This window comes from Neoarius graeffei, chromosome 26 (assembly GCF_027579695.1).
Source record: "Neoarius graeffei isolate fNeoGra1 chromosome 26, fNeoGra1.pri, whole genome shotgun sequence".
Classification (NCBI taxonomy): Eukaryota; Metazoa; Chordata; class Actinopteri; order Siluriformes; family Ariidae; genus Neoarius; species Neoarius graeffei.
The window spans coordinates 45,628,601-45,648,194 of NC_083594.1; the positions used below are offsets into that span (position 1 = coordinate 45,628,601).

The following is a 19,594-nucleotide window of genomic DNA, read 5'->3' on the forward strand; positions in this document are numbered from 1 at the left end:
CATATCCAGTGAATGTGGATAGAAAATATAAAAATTGGAATATAATATATAGATTTAGGCACTGCCTAAAAGCAGAGCTCCCATCTGTTTCTGGGTTGTAGAATTTTCTGATATCATAGCCAGTCTCTTTTGTTTTATTTCTTTACTGGCTAGCACTGGCCACTAGGCGGTGTGTATGACTGGTAATTACTAACACTGGCCTCTAGGCGGTGTGTATGACTGGTAATTACTAACACTGACCACTAGGCGGTGTGTATGACTGGTAATTACTAACACTGGCCACTAGGCGGTGTGTATGACTGCTAATTACTAACACTGGCCACTAGGCGGTGTGTATGACTGGTAATTACTAACACTGGCCACTAGGCGGTGTGTATGAGTGGTGGTACACGTACACGGACAAACCACAAAAAATCGACTCGATGGGCTTACCATTTTTTCTTAGGTATGGTGCTCCGCGGGAGCTCCGCTATTAGCTCCTCCCCAAACACCTCTCTCTAAACCACACCCTCGCCTTTTATGGTACACACACATGGTTCTTTGGATGAATTTTCACATGAGGCAAAACCTGATATCAGGCTAATATTTAATAAGCATGTTCTGGTTGCACCAGCAAGTGGCCTAGTGGTTAGCGTGTCCACCCCTCGATCAGGAGATCACGAGTTCTGCTCACGGTTGGGTCATACCAAAGACCATCATAAAAATGGTGCCGACTGCCATCTAGCAAGGCACGCTGCAATACAGATGCGAGTGGGGAGTCAAACTCTCGTGGTTACCAGAGGACTAGCCCCCCCATTGTAACCCTAGCTATGTAATATAGGCGAGAGGCCAAGGGCTGCGAAACTGAGATTGGCGCCGCCAAACGCGCCGTGTGTGGTGCAGGAAGGACTTTGATGTTCTGGCAGCAAATTATAGGAAAGCTCCTGATTGTATTGAATGTACCATTATTATTCTTGAGGGACAATAACCTCCAGATGTTTGTGACAGAGCTCTGGGCCTACTGATGACCAGGTGGCCATTTCCTCAACTGTTAGAGATGGAATACAGCTGGTTGGGCTGTTTCTTCTGGAGCTCAGGGCAATCAAGGCAGCTAATTCACGCTCACTGAATGTGTTTGCGTGTCTGTGTGCCAATCTATATGGTGCACGCCTACATAACCCCCACCATCTGTGGCTTCCTGCAGCACATCAGGCTTGTTCTGGTTTACTTTTCTGCTACTTCCTTTGTAACAGTCACAGTGTTTGTTGGCCTGCCAACAGAATACATCTTTTTATTAGGCATTCTGCTGGAAGTCAGTGTACAGTGCTGTTGCTGCCATTATGATATATTTGTACATTTTCTCAACAAAATTTTGGCAAGGTGCATTCTAAAATATCGGAAGCAGCCAGAATGAGACCTAACTGGATGAACATAGTGTGTCCCTGTTTTTCTTTTATATCCGACACAGATGGGAAAGAGAGGGAGAAAGATATGGACAAGAAAATTGCTTTCTTTTAATTTATATAAACCTGTGAATTGAGTTAGAGCTGCACTGCTGTAACAGAAAATTAATCAACACTATCTGGCCCATCAGGTTGGAGAATCCAGTAGCACTGTGATTATAAAATGACCTTAAAACCTGCTTATAATGCTGTTGGCAGTGCTGTAGTCGAAGCACTAAACCTCAAGTCCAGTCTCGAGTCCCTAGTGTTCAAGTCCAAGTCATTAAAGAAAATTTCAAGTCGAGTCCACTATTGATCCGAGTCGAGTCCGAGAACAAGACTCCATCCGCCCCATTTGACGGTGGCTGTTGCTGCCTTTATGTGAAACCGTCTCTGCTACTGTGTTGGACTAACGTTATTGCTCGACTGCCCCATTTTAGGCCCTGTCCACATGGCAACAGATTCAGGTGAATCTGATAAAATTGTTTATCGTTTCGGCCTGGCGTCCACACGGCACCGACTTTTTGGGTGCCCCAAAACGAAATCTTTTGAGAACAGGTTCCAGAGTGAAAAAATCTGGCAACGGCGCCGTTGCGAAGTCGTCTGGATGAGTAGAACGGATTTGTTTACGATGACATCACAACCACATGACTGTCAGTGCTTCACGCCGGGTAGAAGTGTAACGAACTCGATGCGAGTCGTCAACAAATCCTATAACTTGGTTCATGAAACGCGCTTACAAAATATTTTCACTGTGAATATTTATTGTGTAATGGTGCAAAGAGAGAGAGAGAGAGAGAGAGAATAGCCCTTAGGGCAGAGTCTTTAGTCCAAACACTGCGGAAGCAGTACCAAACCACGCACCGCCTGTGCGCTTTCCAAAAACAAAAACAATCCCGCCAGCAAAAATAGGAAAAAAAAAAGGAGCGATCTCACCTCTTCAGATGTTGGTTTAAGTCCGACAATACATTCCTCAAAAAGGGCGTAGAAGAACAAAATAATCCATCAACGTGTAGCATTCAATTTATTCCGGACCATTAAAGAATTCTGGAGGATATCAGAATGTTGGCATACCAGCTTCCATCTACCCCCGTTCATTCCTCTTTCCGCGTCTTTCGTTTTACGCTACTGATTAATAATCAAAACTTTATGTGGCTGATGCTACAGAAGAAGTGGTTTATGTGCATGCGTCTACTTCTTCTATTGTTCTGGTGTCTCCGATGGGACCGTCTTACAGCGCATGTAGTGGTGTGTCATGTGTATTGCATCGTTTTCAGCAAGCGCTGCGTTGCCATATGTACCTGAAATTTTACTGATCCGTTGCCCATGTGGACGCGATATTTAAAAAAAAAATAAAAAATCTCGTTGCCGTTGTCGTGTGGATGTAGCCTTAGTTAACAGGCTACAGATCAGAAGCTTGTTCATCGCTCAGCAAGCCCCGCCCACTATCAACAGGGCAAACGACATGAGGGAGGGTTAACACTAGCTAGTTCATCGCACAGCAAGCAAACCACACTATCAACAGAACAATGAACATAGCATGCCACTTCCTTCTCTGGGTGGAGTCTCGCCAAATGGCGATTGAAGTTCGAGGTTGTCCCCGTCGTCTCCTCGATAGTTCTTCTACATATGGAACACGTGCAGTCGGGAAAAAATGCACTGCTAAGTCTGTATCAGCAAAGTGGCCAATCCTAGGGGCGTTCTCTCCAGGCATTTTAGCGCCATGAATCTTAGTTTGTTCCTGAACATGCTGTATGAACAGATGAACGTGCATTCTCTTGCACGAAATTAGTATAAAATTAATGTAAATATAAACATCTTATGCCAAATTATTATGGCATGTTACAAAAAAATAAAGAGAAAATCTGAGTCCTCGTCTCCAACTTAGGAGTCCGAATGCAGTTAACGTACGAGTCCGAGTCATCAGTGCTCAAGTCAAGTCTTGAGTCCTTAAAATTAGGCCACGAGTCGGACTCGAGTACTACAAGCCTGGCTGTTTGCTATAAACAGATTTATTACTCTTGTTTACATGAATAGCAGCACTGTTGAATTATCAAACCTGATTGGTCAGAAAGTGTTGATTAATTTTCTGTAACAGCAACCTTGCAGGGCAAAATCACAGGGATATATTAATTCTAATACATTGTTCCTACAGTAGCAACCCATTCATTGGGTCTTGTAGTATGGTGAACAGTCCAGGTAATCTCATCTCATTATCTCTAGCCGCTTTATCCTGTTCTACAGGGTCGCAGGCAAGCTGGAGCCTATCCCAGCTGACTACGGGCGAAAGGCGGGGTACACCCTGGACAAGTCGCCAGGTCATCACAGGGCTGACACATAGACACAGACAACCATTCACACTCACATTCACACCTACGGTCAATTTAGAGTCACCAGTTAACCTAACCTGCATGTCTTTGGACTGTGGGGGAAACCGGAGCACCCGGAGGAAACCCACGCGGACACGGGGAGAACATGCAAACTCTGCACAGAAAGGCCCTCGCCGACCACGGGGCTCGAACCCGGACCTTCTTGCTATGAGGCGACAGCGCTAACCACTACACCACCGTGCCGCCCCAGTCCAGGTAATGTAATTCTTATTATAAATAGATTGGGGGGAGTTTTTTGGGGTTTTTTTTTGCAAAGACTAAATGTATAACCATTTATATGCTAATCTTTGTGTAAGGGAAGTTGATTAATATTAATTGACGGCGTCTCCAATGTTGGAAAGTTTGGAATGGAGAACTTTCCATTTCTCTAGAATATATGAATGACTATCTTTTTTTTTCTCCTTTCTAACTTCAAGATAGACAGAAAAAGAGAGGCTGTTTAAAGCTGCTATAATGTCAGGAACTTGGTAGTTTCGCAGATGTTCCACAACTTTAAATATAACTATAAACGGATAAAAAAATACAGCATCAGTCATTAAACGTTGTAATCATTTAACCAACTGCTGTTGTATCAGTAGTCCAGTTATTTTTCTACAACTGTGCATCCTGAAGTCTTTTACTCCGTACTGTATAACAAGAATGGATGGCAGGTGACACTCCCAGTTCACAGCTCTCAAATCCAGGGTTTAGAAGTCCAAATCCACTGTGACCCTAACTGGGATAAAGTGGTTACTCAAGATGAATGAAGGATTTGGGAACTGAGAAGGCTCCGGAGATTAAGGGTTTCCAGAAAATATATATATTTTTCAAGAGTCAATCTTAGTTAAAACTTAAACACAGCTTTAAAACGTCATTCTAGTGCCAAACGTCAAGACTAATATCGCAACCCTGCCAGTAAACTTTATCACGAACTCCTCTTCATTCTTCAAAAAAGGAAAAAAAAAGTAACCTGCTATTCAATTTGCATCCTGCAGTCCATATCTCTCCGTTTCTGAGACACAGCTCCTCCTTCCTTTGCCTCCATCTCATCAGCAGAAGTTGCGAGTAAAATGTAATATGTTGATGAGATGGGGTGAAGTGGAAGAGATCAGCCCTTCATCATCCCCTGTTGCCTGTCTTTCTTTCTCCCACCAATCCTCCCCATTTCATCTCCTGAGCCAGCCTCCTAGCCCCTGCAGTCATATTCAGCACACCGTGAAGCATTCAAATAAAAAAATGTAAAAAAAGAGTGCAGGAGAACACACGTTTGCTCTGTTTTAGCTCACATTTATCATCCCCAGTTACTGTGTCTCGACCTTGGTTACGTTACGTTAAGAGATGCAATCTGTCCAAATAGACTTTCTTTTTTTTTTTTACTGTTTTAACTTGTTCCAGCTTTATTATTACTTTTGAAAATGAGTGCTATTTACAGTGCCAATCAAGTTTGGACACACCTCCTCAATCAGTGGGTTTTATCCCCCGCTGGTCGGAAGGCCCGAAGGGGGAATTATGTCGTGGCGATGTCCGTCCGTCTTGAAAAGGGTACTCGCCTTCTGAAAGTCTTCTTGTCTAGTTAAGTCTAGTCTAAATGCGGAATAAACGTGGAAACACTGTCGTTCAAGCCAGGTGCCTCTGTCAGCTCTGGGGGCTAAGCACCCCCAAACATCAGATGCTAGAATCGCCCCTGGTGTAGCTATAAATTAATCATTTAATGGTTCGGTCATGTTCGCTGTTTATGTGGATATTTTCAAGCAAGGAATTTTACGCAGTGGGTGGCACGGTAGTGTCGTGGTTAGCACGGTCACCTCACAGCAAGAAGGTTCTGGGTTCGAGCCCAGTGGCCAACAGGGGCCTTTGTGTGTGGCGTTTGCCTGTTCTCCTCGTGTCTGCGTGGGTTTCCTCCGGGTGCTCCGGTTTCCCCCACAGTCCAAAGACATGCAGGTTTGGCTAATTGGTGGCTCTAAATTGACCGTAGGTGTGAATGTGAGTGTGAATGGTTGTTGATCTCTATATGTCAGCCCTGTGATGATCTGGCGACTTGTCCAGGGTGTACCCCGCCTCTCGCCAGCAGGGATAGGCTCCTGCGATCCTGCACAGGATAAGCAATTATGGATAATGGATAGATGGATGGAATTTTATGCAGCTGGACAGTCACAAAGAGAGCCTGCTAATTAAAAAGGTTGTTTTAAGTCAACACTCTAGTTGAATGTAAATTAAATGAAACACTATACAGTAATTTATGATGTTGAAACTTAGTTGAGCATACTGTATCTTTCTGTAAGTTGTAGGCACTTCTTGTATAAAACCACTGACACGTTCAATTTTATTTTCTATTTCTATATAGTAGTGTGAGTCACTGTTGGTCATCAATGAAACCTTTATCCATCGCAACAGGGCCTACGTACGTAGTGACTCATTCTCCAGCTCAGTCTGATGAATAACTTGATGTAATACAGAACTGCTGCTGCAAATACTGACGGGTGTCATCTGTACAACAAGGTTCGAAAGGATGGGTCCGTGTGATTGGTCGCCTCAGCATTCTGCTTGGCTTTTGAACCTCGAACGAGCAGGTTACCAGCAGCCGTAATATTTCCCTGACACTTTTACTAAGGTGACATTTTGTCAAACTGGTTCAACGTTCTGAATAAATTGTTCTGACATATGTGCTGGCTAGCAGAGGCATGACTGTGATTTGTCATGCTGATTGAACCTTTGAGTGAGAACCCCACTGTTGGCTTGATAATCAATGTCTCGGACACAGGTGTTTTCATAGCAAGCACGAACTGTTTTGCAGCCTTGACACAGACAAAAACAATTAAAAAAGGATAATATGGGTGTTTTTCTTGGCTAGCTTGTTTATTGAGGTTCTTCAAGGAGATACGCAGAACCCTTATTTTTAAATATGTTTCTGAGTGGATAGTATCTCCATCCTTGACACTTGTATGCTGCATAAATGGGAATAAAAAAAATATATTTTTGAGAGTTAAAATCGACCGCAAAGTTGGCATTCGAGCTGCTCGGCTGAGCCAGCCAGCCCCGAGTGCATGGCGTCGTAGTGGTAACCGGTTTTAAGGTCAAAGCCCTTGACAGCTATAGACCAAAGTCATATAAATGAAAATTTACGGTGAAAGTAAGAAATCCCGTTACCGACTTGCTCAATTAAGACTGATTTGACTTCATTGATTGTGGGTTGACTCTCATTAAAACAGGATGGGTGTTATAACTTATGCAACATACACGTACATGCATGCATTTTCACTGATAAAACGTAAAAGGCTAATTAAATAATGAGATGAACTGAGACAATCACATTCTGAAGCAAATTAAATAATCTTATACTGGTAACTTAAACACACAATACAAGTTACGTATAGTAATCTAAATGCAGGTAAACAACGAGTGTTGATGTTTTTGTTGTTGTTTTTTTTATCCAAACTAGAGTCGCATCTTACCCGTCTGTGTTCTCGCTTCTTCAAGGCCGACCTTGTGGCTGATTGTTTCAAAACAATCTGACTTTCAGTTGTTTGTTCAGTTCTCTGTTCATTCACTTCTTCCACGTAAGGGTGAGATATTGCTGCTGAGACGAGCATATCCAGCGGAGAACTCAGACGGCTGGTCCACTCATTCTCCATCTTCTCCATACTGAGTACTCCGCCATTACTGCTCGGCTCAGGCAATTACTAAAACACGGAACGGGATGTTACCGGTTTTAGCAACAACCGTGGGGAGGTCACTGCCCGAGTGATGTGTCCCGTCCCATTCCGGCCCGGGTTTTAGCAACACCCCTCGGCTCACACTCCGGGAGAACTGGTGCAACTGAACTTACTTTCCTTTTCTTATCGTTTTCTTTTCCTTTAATTGTCGGTACTGCACCCTCTTTCAATACGGGCTTATAGCCAACGCTCCTCAACAGATCAGAGGTCTCGTCCAAGTCTTCAGTAAAATGCGCAGAGCAGAGGAGAGACCATTTCGTAGGCGCCCAACATGCCCATGAATTTCTCACAAAATGCATCCAGATCTTTGCAGTTTGAACATTCTTGGGCCATGAATGCAACATAAATCCACCTTCTGTTGTGTTGCTGCACCCACCAGCAACACATCTACATGGCATGGTGATAAATTGGCTCAAAATGGAGGATCGGAGTTGCAGTCAGCTCTGTGTTTTAGTATAGCGGAAATGGCGACGAGACTGATAGACTTCCTGCTGTGATGTCATGGATCTCAAGGTCATTCACTCAGACCGCGACCTATATACTGTAGATCACTTTAATTGTAAAAATTGCTATATTTATTGTTAACGCTTAAAACTATTCCTATTGCCATTCTTGAGGTTTCAGGCATTTATAAACAAAAAGTGATGCCATGGTTCTGCGTATATGCTTTAAGTGCCCAGACTGACACGTTTCCTTGTTAGTGATGTGTCATTTTGATGAAGGTTACAATTTTCATGACTACCAGGCAGACATGACTGATTTTGTGCCTTAATCAATGTGACACATATCTGATGTTTTCAAATCAGATTTGAGTCACTTGCATATGTCGTCCTAGATTCATGGCCATGCAACGTGAATGAGAACGGGCCGATTAGAAATCATGTGGCTTTTTGCCTATCCGCGTGTGCTGAGCACTGTCGTCATCAGCCATCACCGGCAGCACGGCAAAAGAACAATGGAAGAGAGTTACGATATCTGCGAAAACGGCAAAAGCTTATCCGTCTGGCTTTGTTTCCGCTGTCTCTACATGAACACACAGCTGGCAAACTGCCATCCTCCAGAGCAAAACACGATGGATACGTTAGCTACTCGTACGTCTATTTAGTCAGTTTCAATATCGTGAGTCGTCTCGTAAATATGACGTTCAGAGGACCGATGCGTTAACGTTACAGTTAGCTACAGGTCACATGTTGTAATTATGAATGTGAACCGTCAAGATCGGCAAAACCAGTCTGAGCAAAAAATCCGAATTGGACAATAAGGCTTGTAACATGAAGGTTGTCTTTCTTTCAAATTGCGATCCAGTCAGTTCCAAATATAGTTTCTCTTAGATCTACCAGATCGAAACAGAAAAATTTACTATTAAAACCAGTTGTTAAAACAAAGTGTGGTGAAGCAGCTTTTAGCTACTATGCAGTACATCTATGGAACCAACTGCCAGAGGACATTAAAAATGCTCCTGCTGTTGGCAGCTTCAAATCTAGGTTAAAGACCAAGCTGTTTTCAGATGCTTTCTGTTAAATAATTAATATTTTTACATTTTTTATAATCTTTACTTTCTCTGCATGTTTTAAATTTACTTTAATTTTATTCTATTTTATTCCGCTGGTTTCTTTTTCTTTTTCTCCTTTTTTTCTTTTTGGCATTTTATTTTATTTCTACTATTGTTTAATTCTTATTATTTTCTTTTAATTCTTTTAATTCTTTTAATTAATTGTTTTAGATTAAAAATAAAATTATTTTATGTAATTTTATTTCTCTATTGTTTACTGTTTTTGTTTTTGCTTCTGTAAAGCACATTGAACTGCCATTGTGTATGAAATGTGCTATATAAATAAACTTGCCTTGCCTTGCCTTAGATATACATCTTGTATTATTCGATCCGCAATCACTGGATATGAGCAATCGCGTGCTCTGATTGGCTGCTATACTTACTAAGTTATCAGCTCATATACCGTGAGTAGAGGAAAACAAAATGGCGGCACGTGTTGCTGAACCAACCAAAGATGAAATAAAAACTCTACTCAAAAGCAAAAGAAATACAAAAAAGCAACAAAATATGGAATAAAAGTATTTGATGGTAAGAACATATAATTTTTTAAGAATTATCGCATTTGTCACAAATTGCTCCTGTCATTTTGCCGGTTTGTTTACATTCTTCATCTTTAAGCATTAAAATTTGTTGATATTTTTCTTTTCTTTTTAGACTGGTTCGAAAGCTCGAAGAAGGTTGAAAAGTACAGAACCAAACTGTCCAAGAAAGAATTAAATAAATGTCTAAAGCTGTTCTATACCTCGGCATGACAGCAAGACGGCACTTTCTACAAAAAAAAAAAAACACAAGTCAATTCATGCAGCCATCGATAGGTTTTTACGAAGTTCGCCTCAGCGGAAATGAATTTGTCGGACGTTTTGTATAAAGTTTTTTTTTTTTTTAATTTATCAAATTTGCAAAAAATAACAACAAAAATGCTCCGTTTCTCAAAATCCAGTGAACGTGGTTAGAATAAAACAGTTATTCCACTCAATCCCGTCGTACACGGCTTATAGCAGCTATCAGCTCATGTACAACTCGATTTCGTGGAATAATTGTTAACTGTACTTCTCTTGTATTGCCAGTTTGGAAGACTCACAGATTGTCGCTTGAAGGAAATCTTTTGCAAACACCAACACTGGGCTTCGTTTATCAGCCTTTTAATGAATTTGTGTGTCGATATTTTTGTCGGCTATATTAAAAATCCCCATCAGATTTTCAGGAACGCTTAAAAATGTATTTGTGTGTTTTATGTTGTAAATTCCAGTCACCTATATTCTATATTCTTTAATTTTATTCTTTTATTCTTTAATTTTTATTCTTTTTTTTCTCTTGCTTTTCTTGTTTTTATATTATTAATATTGTTCAGTATTATTTGTTATGGTATTAGTTTTCATATTTTTGCTATGCTTCCCCATATACAGTTATACAGTATTGTCAAATTATTTTTATTTTATTTTATTTTTTTTATTGTGTGTAGCTATTTTTTGTCTGTGATAAGGGACCACAATGGAAACAAGTATTTATGCTTTTTTGTGTCATCCCTGCCATACCTGTACCGTTTTTATTGTACGTTTATGGCCAAATAAACTAAACTAAACTAAAACCTGTACTGTATGTGTTCATGGCACAGCAGGTTTGAATTTGGTGACACCCATTGAGTTGAAAACACCCAAATGAAGACTAAACGGGGAAAGGACGTGACATGCTGTAAATATTAGATCAGCCGTTCCAGGTTATTCGCTACCAAAGAGACACGCTCAGACTTGCTGTCCTAATCGAATGGCTTGTCTTATTTATTTGTCGTAATTGATGGCTTTTGGAAAATGTATTGATTTTTGTTTGACATTTGAAGCTTCGGTGTCAATCAAGATTAACGTTCCTGAGTCGTCTTATCAATAACTTTGTACAAACTTCGGAGTAAAAGTTTGGAGACAAAAATATATATATATATATATATATAACTTTTTTTTTTTTTTCAGGTTAGTGAGGATGTTTTGTGTGTGTTTGTTTGTTTTTCCCAGATTGTTGACAAGGCCAGTTCCCATCACAACTGCTACGACAAGCTCAGTCAACACCACCGAGGAGTTTCCTCCAGTGGGCTGCCCTGGCAAAAGCGAGATTGCATCATTCAACCCATCAGTGCACCTGAAAACTCCAGAAGCGCCTTTCCACTGTTTCGTGCCAGAGTGAGTGATCGTTGGCACCTTCATCCTTTGTACTATAAACAGCATCTTTTATTCGGTACCTTCTGGAATGGGTTCAGCTCATAAAATCTTTCCAGTTTTTTTTTTTTTTGGGGGGGGGGTTCTTGTAGCAGTTATTTTATCATCACCTTTCACTCGATTGCTGGACTGTTTTTTTGGAGAAACTGCTCGTTTTTAATCGGTTACAGCTCTTCAAGAAAAAAATGTGAATATTTGAGATATGTAAATAATATTTGATCAAACTTAGACGTGCAAATAAATGAATCATGAAAATGGTCACACGTGGAAAATAAATGATGATTAAAAAAAATTTCTTAAAGTGCCATTCCACCGTTGGATGTATTCTTTGGCATAAAATACAATATATTTTATGACAACATGACTAGACAGAGAAATCTTTTAGCTTCAAAATGATATATCAAACACAATTTTTTGACAACGACAAGTATATTAATTTTGCGACCAAAGTCACCTACCCTTTTAATTTCCGCGCGGTAGTGAAACGTGATGTCATCGGCAGGTTCCCCTTCTTGTGTACCACGTGTCGGTCTATTTTTAGACCAGGAAACCCCCAAAGTGAGAGAGTCATTTCTCCTCGTATATGGGGTCCAAAAAAATTGCGAAAAATTTTGAGTTAATCTTTCAGTTAGCTAGATTTATTGGTATTAGCTAGACTTATTGGTATTATTTTTATCGCGTTCTATCCGCCATTGCTGATAATATGTGCCACGTCACACGTCACGTGGTACACAAGAAGGGGAACCTGCCGATGACATCACGCGCGGAAATTAAAAGGGTAGGTGACTTTGGTCGCAACATTAATATACTTGTCGTTGTCAAAAAATTATGTTTGATATATCATTTTGAAGCTAAAAGATTTCTCTATCTAGTGATACCATTTATATATGTTGTCAAAATATATTGTATTTTATGCCAAAGAATACATCCAATGGTGGAATGGCACTTTAAGTGGAAAAGCATGTAAAGATAAATGAATGTGTACAAAATTCACGTACGGGGGGGGAACAATCATGTGAAGAAATAATAATGGTTTAATATCAGAGTTTTCACAAATATGGCTCTTCACCTGATATAAAAGCTAAATATACGGTACATACTCTGCTAATGTTATAAATCCTAAATACTAAATATACAAGATAAGAAAATGCCCTAGTCTGAGATAGATAGATTAAATTCTGTGGAAAATCACATGACGGTAAACGAATCGTGCATCGAAAAGAATCACACGTGAAAGTAAACGTATGAGAAATTATTTCCGTCTGAAAATAAGTGAATAAAAACATGTTACATGTGGTAAATAAACTGGGAGGGGGGAAGAAATTGCAAGTGGGAAAATTAATCTTGGGGGGGGCATTAACCGTGAATCATATGAAAGAATCACTTGGAAATAACTGAATTATGTAAAAATGATAAATATGTAGTGTAAAAAAAAAAAAAACGGGCGGCACGGTGGTGTAGTGGTTAGCGCTGTCGCCTCACAGCAAGAAGGTCCTGGGTTCGAGCCCCGGGGCCGGCGAGGGCCTTTCTGTGTGGAGTTTGCATGTTCTCCCCGTGTCCGCGTGGGTTTCCTCCGGGTGCTCCGGTTTCCCCCACAGTCCAAAGACATGCAGGTTAGGTTAACTGGTGACTCTAAATTGAGCGTAGGTGTGAATGTGAGTGTGAATGGTTGTCTGTGTCTATGTGTCAGCCCTGTGATGACCTGGCGACTTGTCCAGGGTGTACCCCGCCTTTCGCCCGTAGTCAGCTGGGATAGGCTCCAGCTTGCCTGCGACCCTGTAGAAGGATAAAGCGGCTAGAGATAATGAGATGAATGAGAAAAAAAAAAAACTGCAAGTAAATGGATCACGTGGGGAAAAATTAAAATGCATGCACTACATGTGAGAAATGAGAGTCTGAAAGGCGAGTGTGAGAGTTTTCTCGAAAGGAAAACTCAAGCCGCTTGAGGAGATATTGAACTGTATTCAATATTTAATAAGTAAAACAAAGCCCCGGTTTTATTCGCGAGTGTAAGTCCACATGTGTTGCCTCTGAATGATGTATGATAAATGATCAGATCTGTTGGACCTCCTTGAGAGAGTCTGAAACACTCTTGGACCCTCGGGTCCGTCCTTTTTCTGAAGTCGAGCAGAAAGGTTTCGAAATCGCAGCCTGGCAGGAGAACATCCTCGAGAGCTTGCATCTTCTGCTGTGGAGAGTTGATGGATGAAGGCATTCAACGAGGGACCGGGTCTCATCATGGCGGTGCTCCGGCAACGATTTGTCTTGGTTTACTTGATAACGAGAAGACGAATGAGGACAGTTTGGACGATGCAAATATTACGCCATGCGTCTTCGACACGGAATATAGCGAAAGTGCCGCCTTTGTGTACACCTCTGGTTTTGAAGGTGTATTGCTCCTAGATTTATTTCTCAAAGTCAGCAGGGATTTTACCAACCCGTACATCAGCGAACCATCAGAACAGAAACAAAACTGAACAAAACCTATAAAAACACACTATCCAGAAGGTCAGAGTGTGTTATCTATGCATGTGAAAACTCAAGTCGTCTTATCTTTCATTCAGCCCCCTCAGGATGAGCCGAGTTTTCTGTGCACAGTCCTTATCCTCACCTACTCTGTTGTGTCTGTGTACTTCTCTGATTACACATGGGGATTACAGCAATCTCTTTCCACACTCGTTCGTACACACACCAAGCCCAAAGAGGCAGACTAACAACGAAAACTCGAGCCGCCTACAGTACAACTCCTGAAGTTTGCGAGCATGAAAAGCAGCTTGGAATCAGCTGGAGAAATGGTTTCAATAACCTCATCTCCCACCTTTGCTATTTAAGAACTCTGGGCTTAGCAGATGTCCCTCTGTGGGTGTTTACTTGTAGCAGTTCTCTCAGACACGGTTGTCAGTTGGTATTTTTCACCAGTAAGACAGGGTTACATCCATGCACCCAGCTAGGAGAACCGAACTCCTTCAAGCACACCAGATGATATTTTGTACTTATTTTTGTTGTTGTTGTTTTGGGGGTCTGTCAGGACATGGTTACGAGCTGGGATGACGAAAATAATCCAAGCAAGTAAACGAGCACGTATCGGGAAAAGAAATACCATTCACTGTCAAAGGTACAGATAATTATTCTAAAGCGAGGTTTCATATACGGGTACTTCACTGTACATGCGTCAGTAAAAATAAATAAACGTTTTAAAGCTTAGTAGTTTTTCGAGAACAAAATATCCGATGGGTTTTGGTATCGGCTGATACTCAAGATTTCAGCATCAGTATTGGAAATGAACGTCACAATCTATTGTTGTTCAACATCTAGCCTTCGTGCCCCAACGACCTTTCGATACCCATGACCCTGTCGCTGGTTCACCGGTTGTCCTTTGGATCCTTGGATCGCTGTCAAGAGGTGGGATATATTAGGCAGCAAGAACGAGAACAAGTCAGTTCTTGAAGTTGACGTGTTGGAAGCAGGAAAAATGGGCAAGCGTAAGGATCTGAGCGACTTTGACAAGGGCTAAATTGCGACGGTGAGATGACTGGGTCTGAGCATCATCTCCAAAATGGCACATCTTGTGGGGTGTTCCCGGTATGCAGTGGTTAGTACCGAACAAAAGTGGTCCAAAGGACAACTAGTAAACCGGCGACAGGGTCATGAGTATTGAAGGCTCATCGGAGCACGAAGGCTAGCCCATATGGTCCAATCCAGAAGAACAACTACAGTGCAAACTGCTGAAAAAAGTTAATGCTGGCCAAAACAGAAAGGTGTCAGCATTAACCTTTTCGTCAGTTTGCGCTACAGTAGCTCTTCTGTTCTTCTGGATTGGACCATATGGGCGAGCCTTCGTGCCCCATACGAATCAATGACCTTTCGACACCCATGACCCTGTCGCCGGTTCTCCGGTCGTCCTTTGGATCCTTGGACCACTTTTGTTCGGTACTAACCACTGCACACCGGGAACACCCTACACCAGGGGTGTTCAAATTGATCCATAAAGGGCCGTGTGGCTGCAGGTTTTCATTCCAGCCATGCAGCAGCACCCTGATTTGGCTTATTCAATTAACTGACACACCCACCCTTTAATCAAGGGTGGGTGTGGCTGCAAGTATTTGACTGTGTGAAGACAGTTCAGTTGATTGAATGAGCCAAGTCAGGTGTGCTGCTGCATGGCTGGAATGAAAACCTGCAGCCACACGGCCCTTTATGGATCAATTTGAACACCCCTGCCCTACACGATGTGCCATTTTGGAGATGATGCTCAGACCAAGTCATCTCGCCATCACAATTTGGCGCTTGTCAAAGTCGCTCAGATCCTTACGCTTGCCCGTTTTTCCTGCTTCCAACACATCAACTTCAAGAACTGACTGTTCTCTTGCTAACTAATGTATCCCACCCCTTAACCAAATTTTAATATTATGGCTGATCAGTGCATCTATCTACAGTATATAATTAATACCATTGAAGTGAGCAGTGCACATCCAGTGATTCTTGAGAGTTTCCACATTATGTAGCGCTTTCAGTCAGCAATATTTATCATCCGTGTTTACTAATAGTGTAAATGCTGCAATACAGTATATCTTTTTTTTCTTTTTTTTTCTTTTTTTAAATGCACAAATCGTATCAAGCCGCCAGCCTGAACCCCCAGGTCACTGCTTTGCCTCAGGATTTGGAGCACACGGTGTGCCGAGCCAAAATCGGCTCGCTTTTCACCTCGCTGAATCTGGCAGCTGCTTGTCAGATAAATAGGAAGTTGAAGCTGCAGATGGGAACAACAGAAACCGAAAGCGCTGCGAACTGACACGCTGGCCTTGAGTCAGAGATGGAACGAGAGGAAGAAGGGATGCTGAAGGGAGAGACAAAGAGTCACCTTGCTTGGATAGTAGCAGTGAAGAAGAGAGCATTAGTTTCAGGCTGTTTAACATCTATTTGATTCCCCTCAACAGTGCCGAACCCGCACCCCTTGCGCCAGCCAGTAAAGGAGCACGTCACAATCTATTGTTCCTGGAACGCTGGAGCGAAATGACTCAAAGAGGCAGTAAAAGAACCCTTGCTTATTTCCATAAAACTCTAAATGCATGCATGTGACCTACACACAGTCGAGCAAGCACAAACAAATCCCTCGAACTTAAGCTCTGGAAGAAAACAGTAAAGAGAAATACAGCGATAATGGGCAACATGAACCGTCCTTGGACCTCCCTCGAAAAGAGTAAACGTAACAAACGTTTTGACTTTCAGCTTGCTGAACTCTCGCTCAAGGCTGACCACCCACATAATGAGACAATCCTTATGTATGTGATTACAGTTCTGGACCTCAAGCGAGGTCGTATTCGGCACGTATAATGAGATCACGCTCCTTCCCTAGTACAGCCATGCATAACATGCAGACTTGGCAATAAAGTCGATGTCCAGCTGAAGCTTTCGCACCACCTTGTAACGTAATTCGAGGCAGTGAAAGCAGCAGTCACAGGGTCAGCACCGCTTTACGTACATTTATAAGTGATGGGGATTCGTGGAGGTGTGCTGAACATGAATATGCGACGTGTGTAATTACAGTGACGTGAACCAGGCTAAAGAAGTGAAAAGTTCATTATCTTTGTATATGATGGAATATAAGAGAGTTAAGATGGAACTTGAATCCAGTTAATGCATGTATGTGGGCGGAGTGTGTTAGCAAAGAGTCGAAAGAGCACGCTGACTCCGTTTGGTCATGTCCAATGTGGAACGTTTTTGCTTAGAGCAGTCGAGTTTGATTGATAGTGACGCTAATTTCTTTTTTAATGAAGTTAATATTTATCAGTTATGGGGAAGCCATGGCCTAAATGTTAGAGAAGCACCTTTGGGACTAAAAGGTTGCCGGTTCGACTCCCTGGACCAGCAGGAATAGCTGCTTGAGCAAGGCACCTAACCCCCACTGTAGAGGTCTGCGCGGGACAGAATTTTCAGTCCCGCTCCCGCATTGTGCAGTCCTGCTCCCGCAAAGAATTATGATTTTCAGTCCCGCTCCCGCCCGCGCCTGCCATATTTTGTCCCACTCCCGCCCGCAAATCCCGCATGATGCAGACGTTCACGTTATTTCTCACGAAAGTTCTTGTCATTGGCTTGGGGAATTAAACATGCTGAGCTCTCCACTGACCGATCCTTCACCTAGCACACGTAGCAAGGGTGCGCGTTGCCAGGCGGCATGCGCAGCTGAGGCTTTACAGAGATACCCATTGCGAGCTTCACTAGAGGAGCTCTGCTCTTCTGCCATAATCGGAGATCTCAAACACGGAAGATCGGAAAGGAATCGGAAACGTACGCGAGATTAGACCACATCCGCAAGTTTAGGCATCTTAAAATGTTTTTATTAATGCCAAATAAAATATCCAGCACAAATTATATATGATAGACATAAAATAATAATTTATACATTTTATTTTAAACACGTTTTTAGTTAGCTGGACTGCAGCTTATCATCTCTCCCGCATTGTGCACTCCCCCTCCCGCCCACGCCCACAATGAGCTTTCAAAATTTGTCCCGCGCCGCACTGCTTTGCGTCGGGTCCCGCGGGACTCCTGCGGGAGTGCAGGGCTCTACCCCACTGCTCCCCAGGCTGCTCTAGATATGTTGTACGTCACTCTGGATAAAAGCGTCTGCTAAATGCCATTAATGTAACGTTATTAAATAGCTCGCTAGCATTCGCACTTGTTTTTAATATGCAATAAGAACTTGTATGTTGGACTCTGTACCGTTCCTATGAGCAGACATTTATTTCACATTTTATGAACGCCGTCTCCAGTGTCGGTGCTTTGTAACAGTCAGAGGTAAAGGTTTAAGTTTTCTGACCCGGGAAAGTCTTCCGGAGGTTGTACCATTTCTCAGAACATGGTGTTTTGTCTTAACTTCGAGGAGAGGTTATTGAGGGACGGACTGTTGCTGCATCTGTGCAGCCTAAATCACAGCTGGCAGAGTCAATTAAATTTTCACCAACATTGTATTTTGGATTCATAGTCATGAAAAAAAAATCATCTATTTGTCAGTGATCTACAGATCAGCGTAACTGCCACCATCTTGGTGTAGCATTTTAATCTTTTAAACGTGTCATTCTGGATGCATTGATGAGGACGGCAAGAAATTGAGCTGGGAAAGGCTGCTAGTTTGCTGTCTAATGGAGTGACATGTTGATGGATTGGTTACTGAATAAAGAAATTGTATGTATAATGCACTCATTATTTCAGAATCAAAACTATTTACAAGTAAATCAAGTCAAAGTCCCTCCCATGCCAAGATCTGGTCTTCCCAGGCAGTCTCACATCCAAGTACTAACCAGATGCACATCAGGTGGCGCCGATTTCCATTTCTATAGCCCTCAGTCTTGCACCTATTACGGAGCTAGGGTTACAGTAGGGGGCTGGTCCTCTGGTAACCGCGAGAGCATGCTTGTCATACTCGAGTCCAATTCATGACTTGACTTGACTTGGACTTGAGCACTGATGACTTGGTCTTGGACTCGTGCATTAACTACATTCGGACTCGTAAGTTGGAGACGAGGACTCTGATTTTTTTTTCTTTATTTTTTTGTAACATGCCGTAATAATTTGGCATAAGCTATTTATATCTACATTAATTTTTATACTAATTTAATGCAAGAGAATGCACATTCACCTGTTCATACGTCATGTTCAGGGACAAACTAATGTTAACGGCGCTAAAATGCCTGGAGAGACGCCCCAGGATTGTCCGCTTTGCTTATACAGACTTCTCGTGCAGTGGGGAAAAAATGCACTGTTATGTGTTCCATATGTAGAAGAACTATTGAGGAGACGACGGGGACCACCTCGAACTTCAATCGCCATTTGGCGAGACTCCACCCAGAGAAGGAAGTGACACGCTATGTTCATTGCTCTGTTGATAGCGTGGTTTGCTTGCTGAGCGATGAACTAGCTAGTGTTAACCCTCTCTCATGTTGATAGTGGGCGGGGCTTGCTGAGCGATGAACAAGCTTTTTATCTGTAGCCTGTTAACTAAAATGGGGCAGTCGAACAGGAACGTTAGTCCAACACAGTAGCCGAGACGGTTTCACAGAAAGGTAGCGACAGCCACCGTCAAATGGTGCGGGTGGAGTCTTGTTCTCGGACTCGACTCGGATCAATAGTGGACTCTCAACTTGAAATTTTCTTTAATGGCTTGGACTTGAACACTGGGGACTTGAGACTGGACTCGGACTCGAGGTTTAGTGATTCGATTACAGCACCGTGCGAGAGTTCGACTCCCTGCTCAGGTCAGGCCAGATGGTAGTAGGTACCATTTTTATGATGGTATGACCCGACTGCTAGTAGAACTCATGATCTCCTGGTC

The 19,594-nt window shown here is 42.3% G+C and overlaps 1 protein-coding gene across 1 annotated transcript in view; it reads left to right on the top strand.

The window, feature by feature from the left end:
* The window catches only part of LOC132874213 (cadherin-4-like), a 362,483-nt gene extending 351,173 nt beyond the window's left edge, over window positions 1-11,310 (top strand). Inside the window, exon 5 of the mRNA XM_060910202.1 lies at window positions 11,062-11,310. Within this exon, the coding sequence (XP_060766185.1) occupies window positions 11,062-11,310 (249 nt within the window). The remainder of the gene's footprint in view (window positions 1-11,061) is intronic.
* Window positions 11,311-19,594: the final 8,284 nt, after the last annotated feature.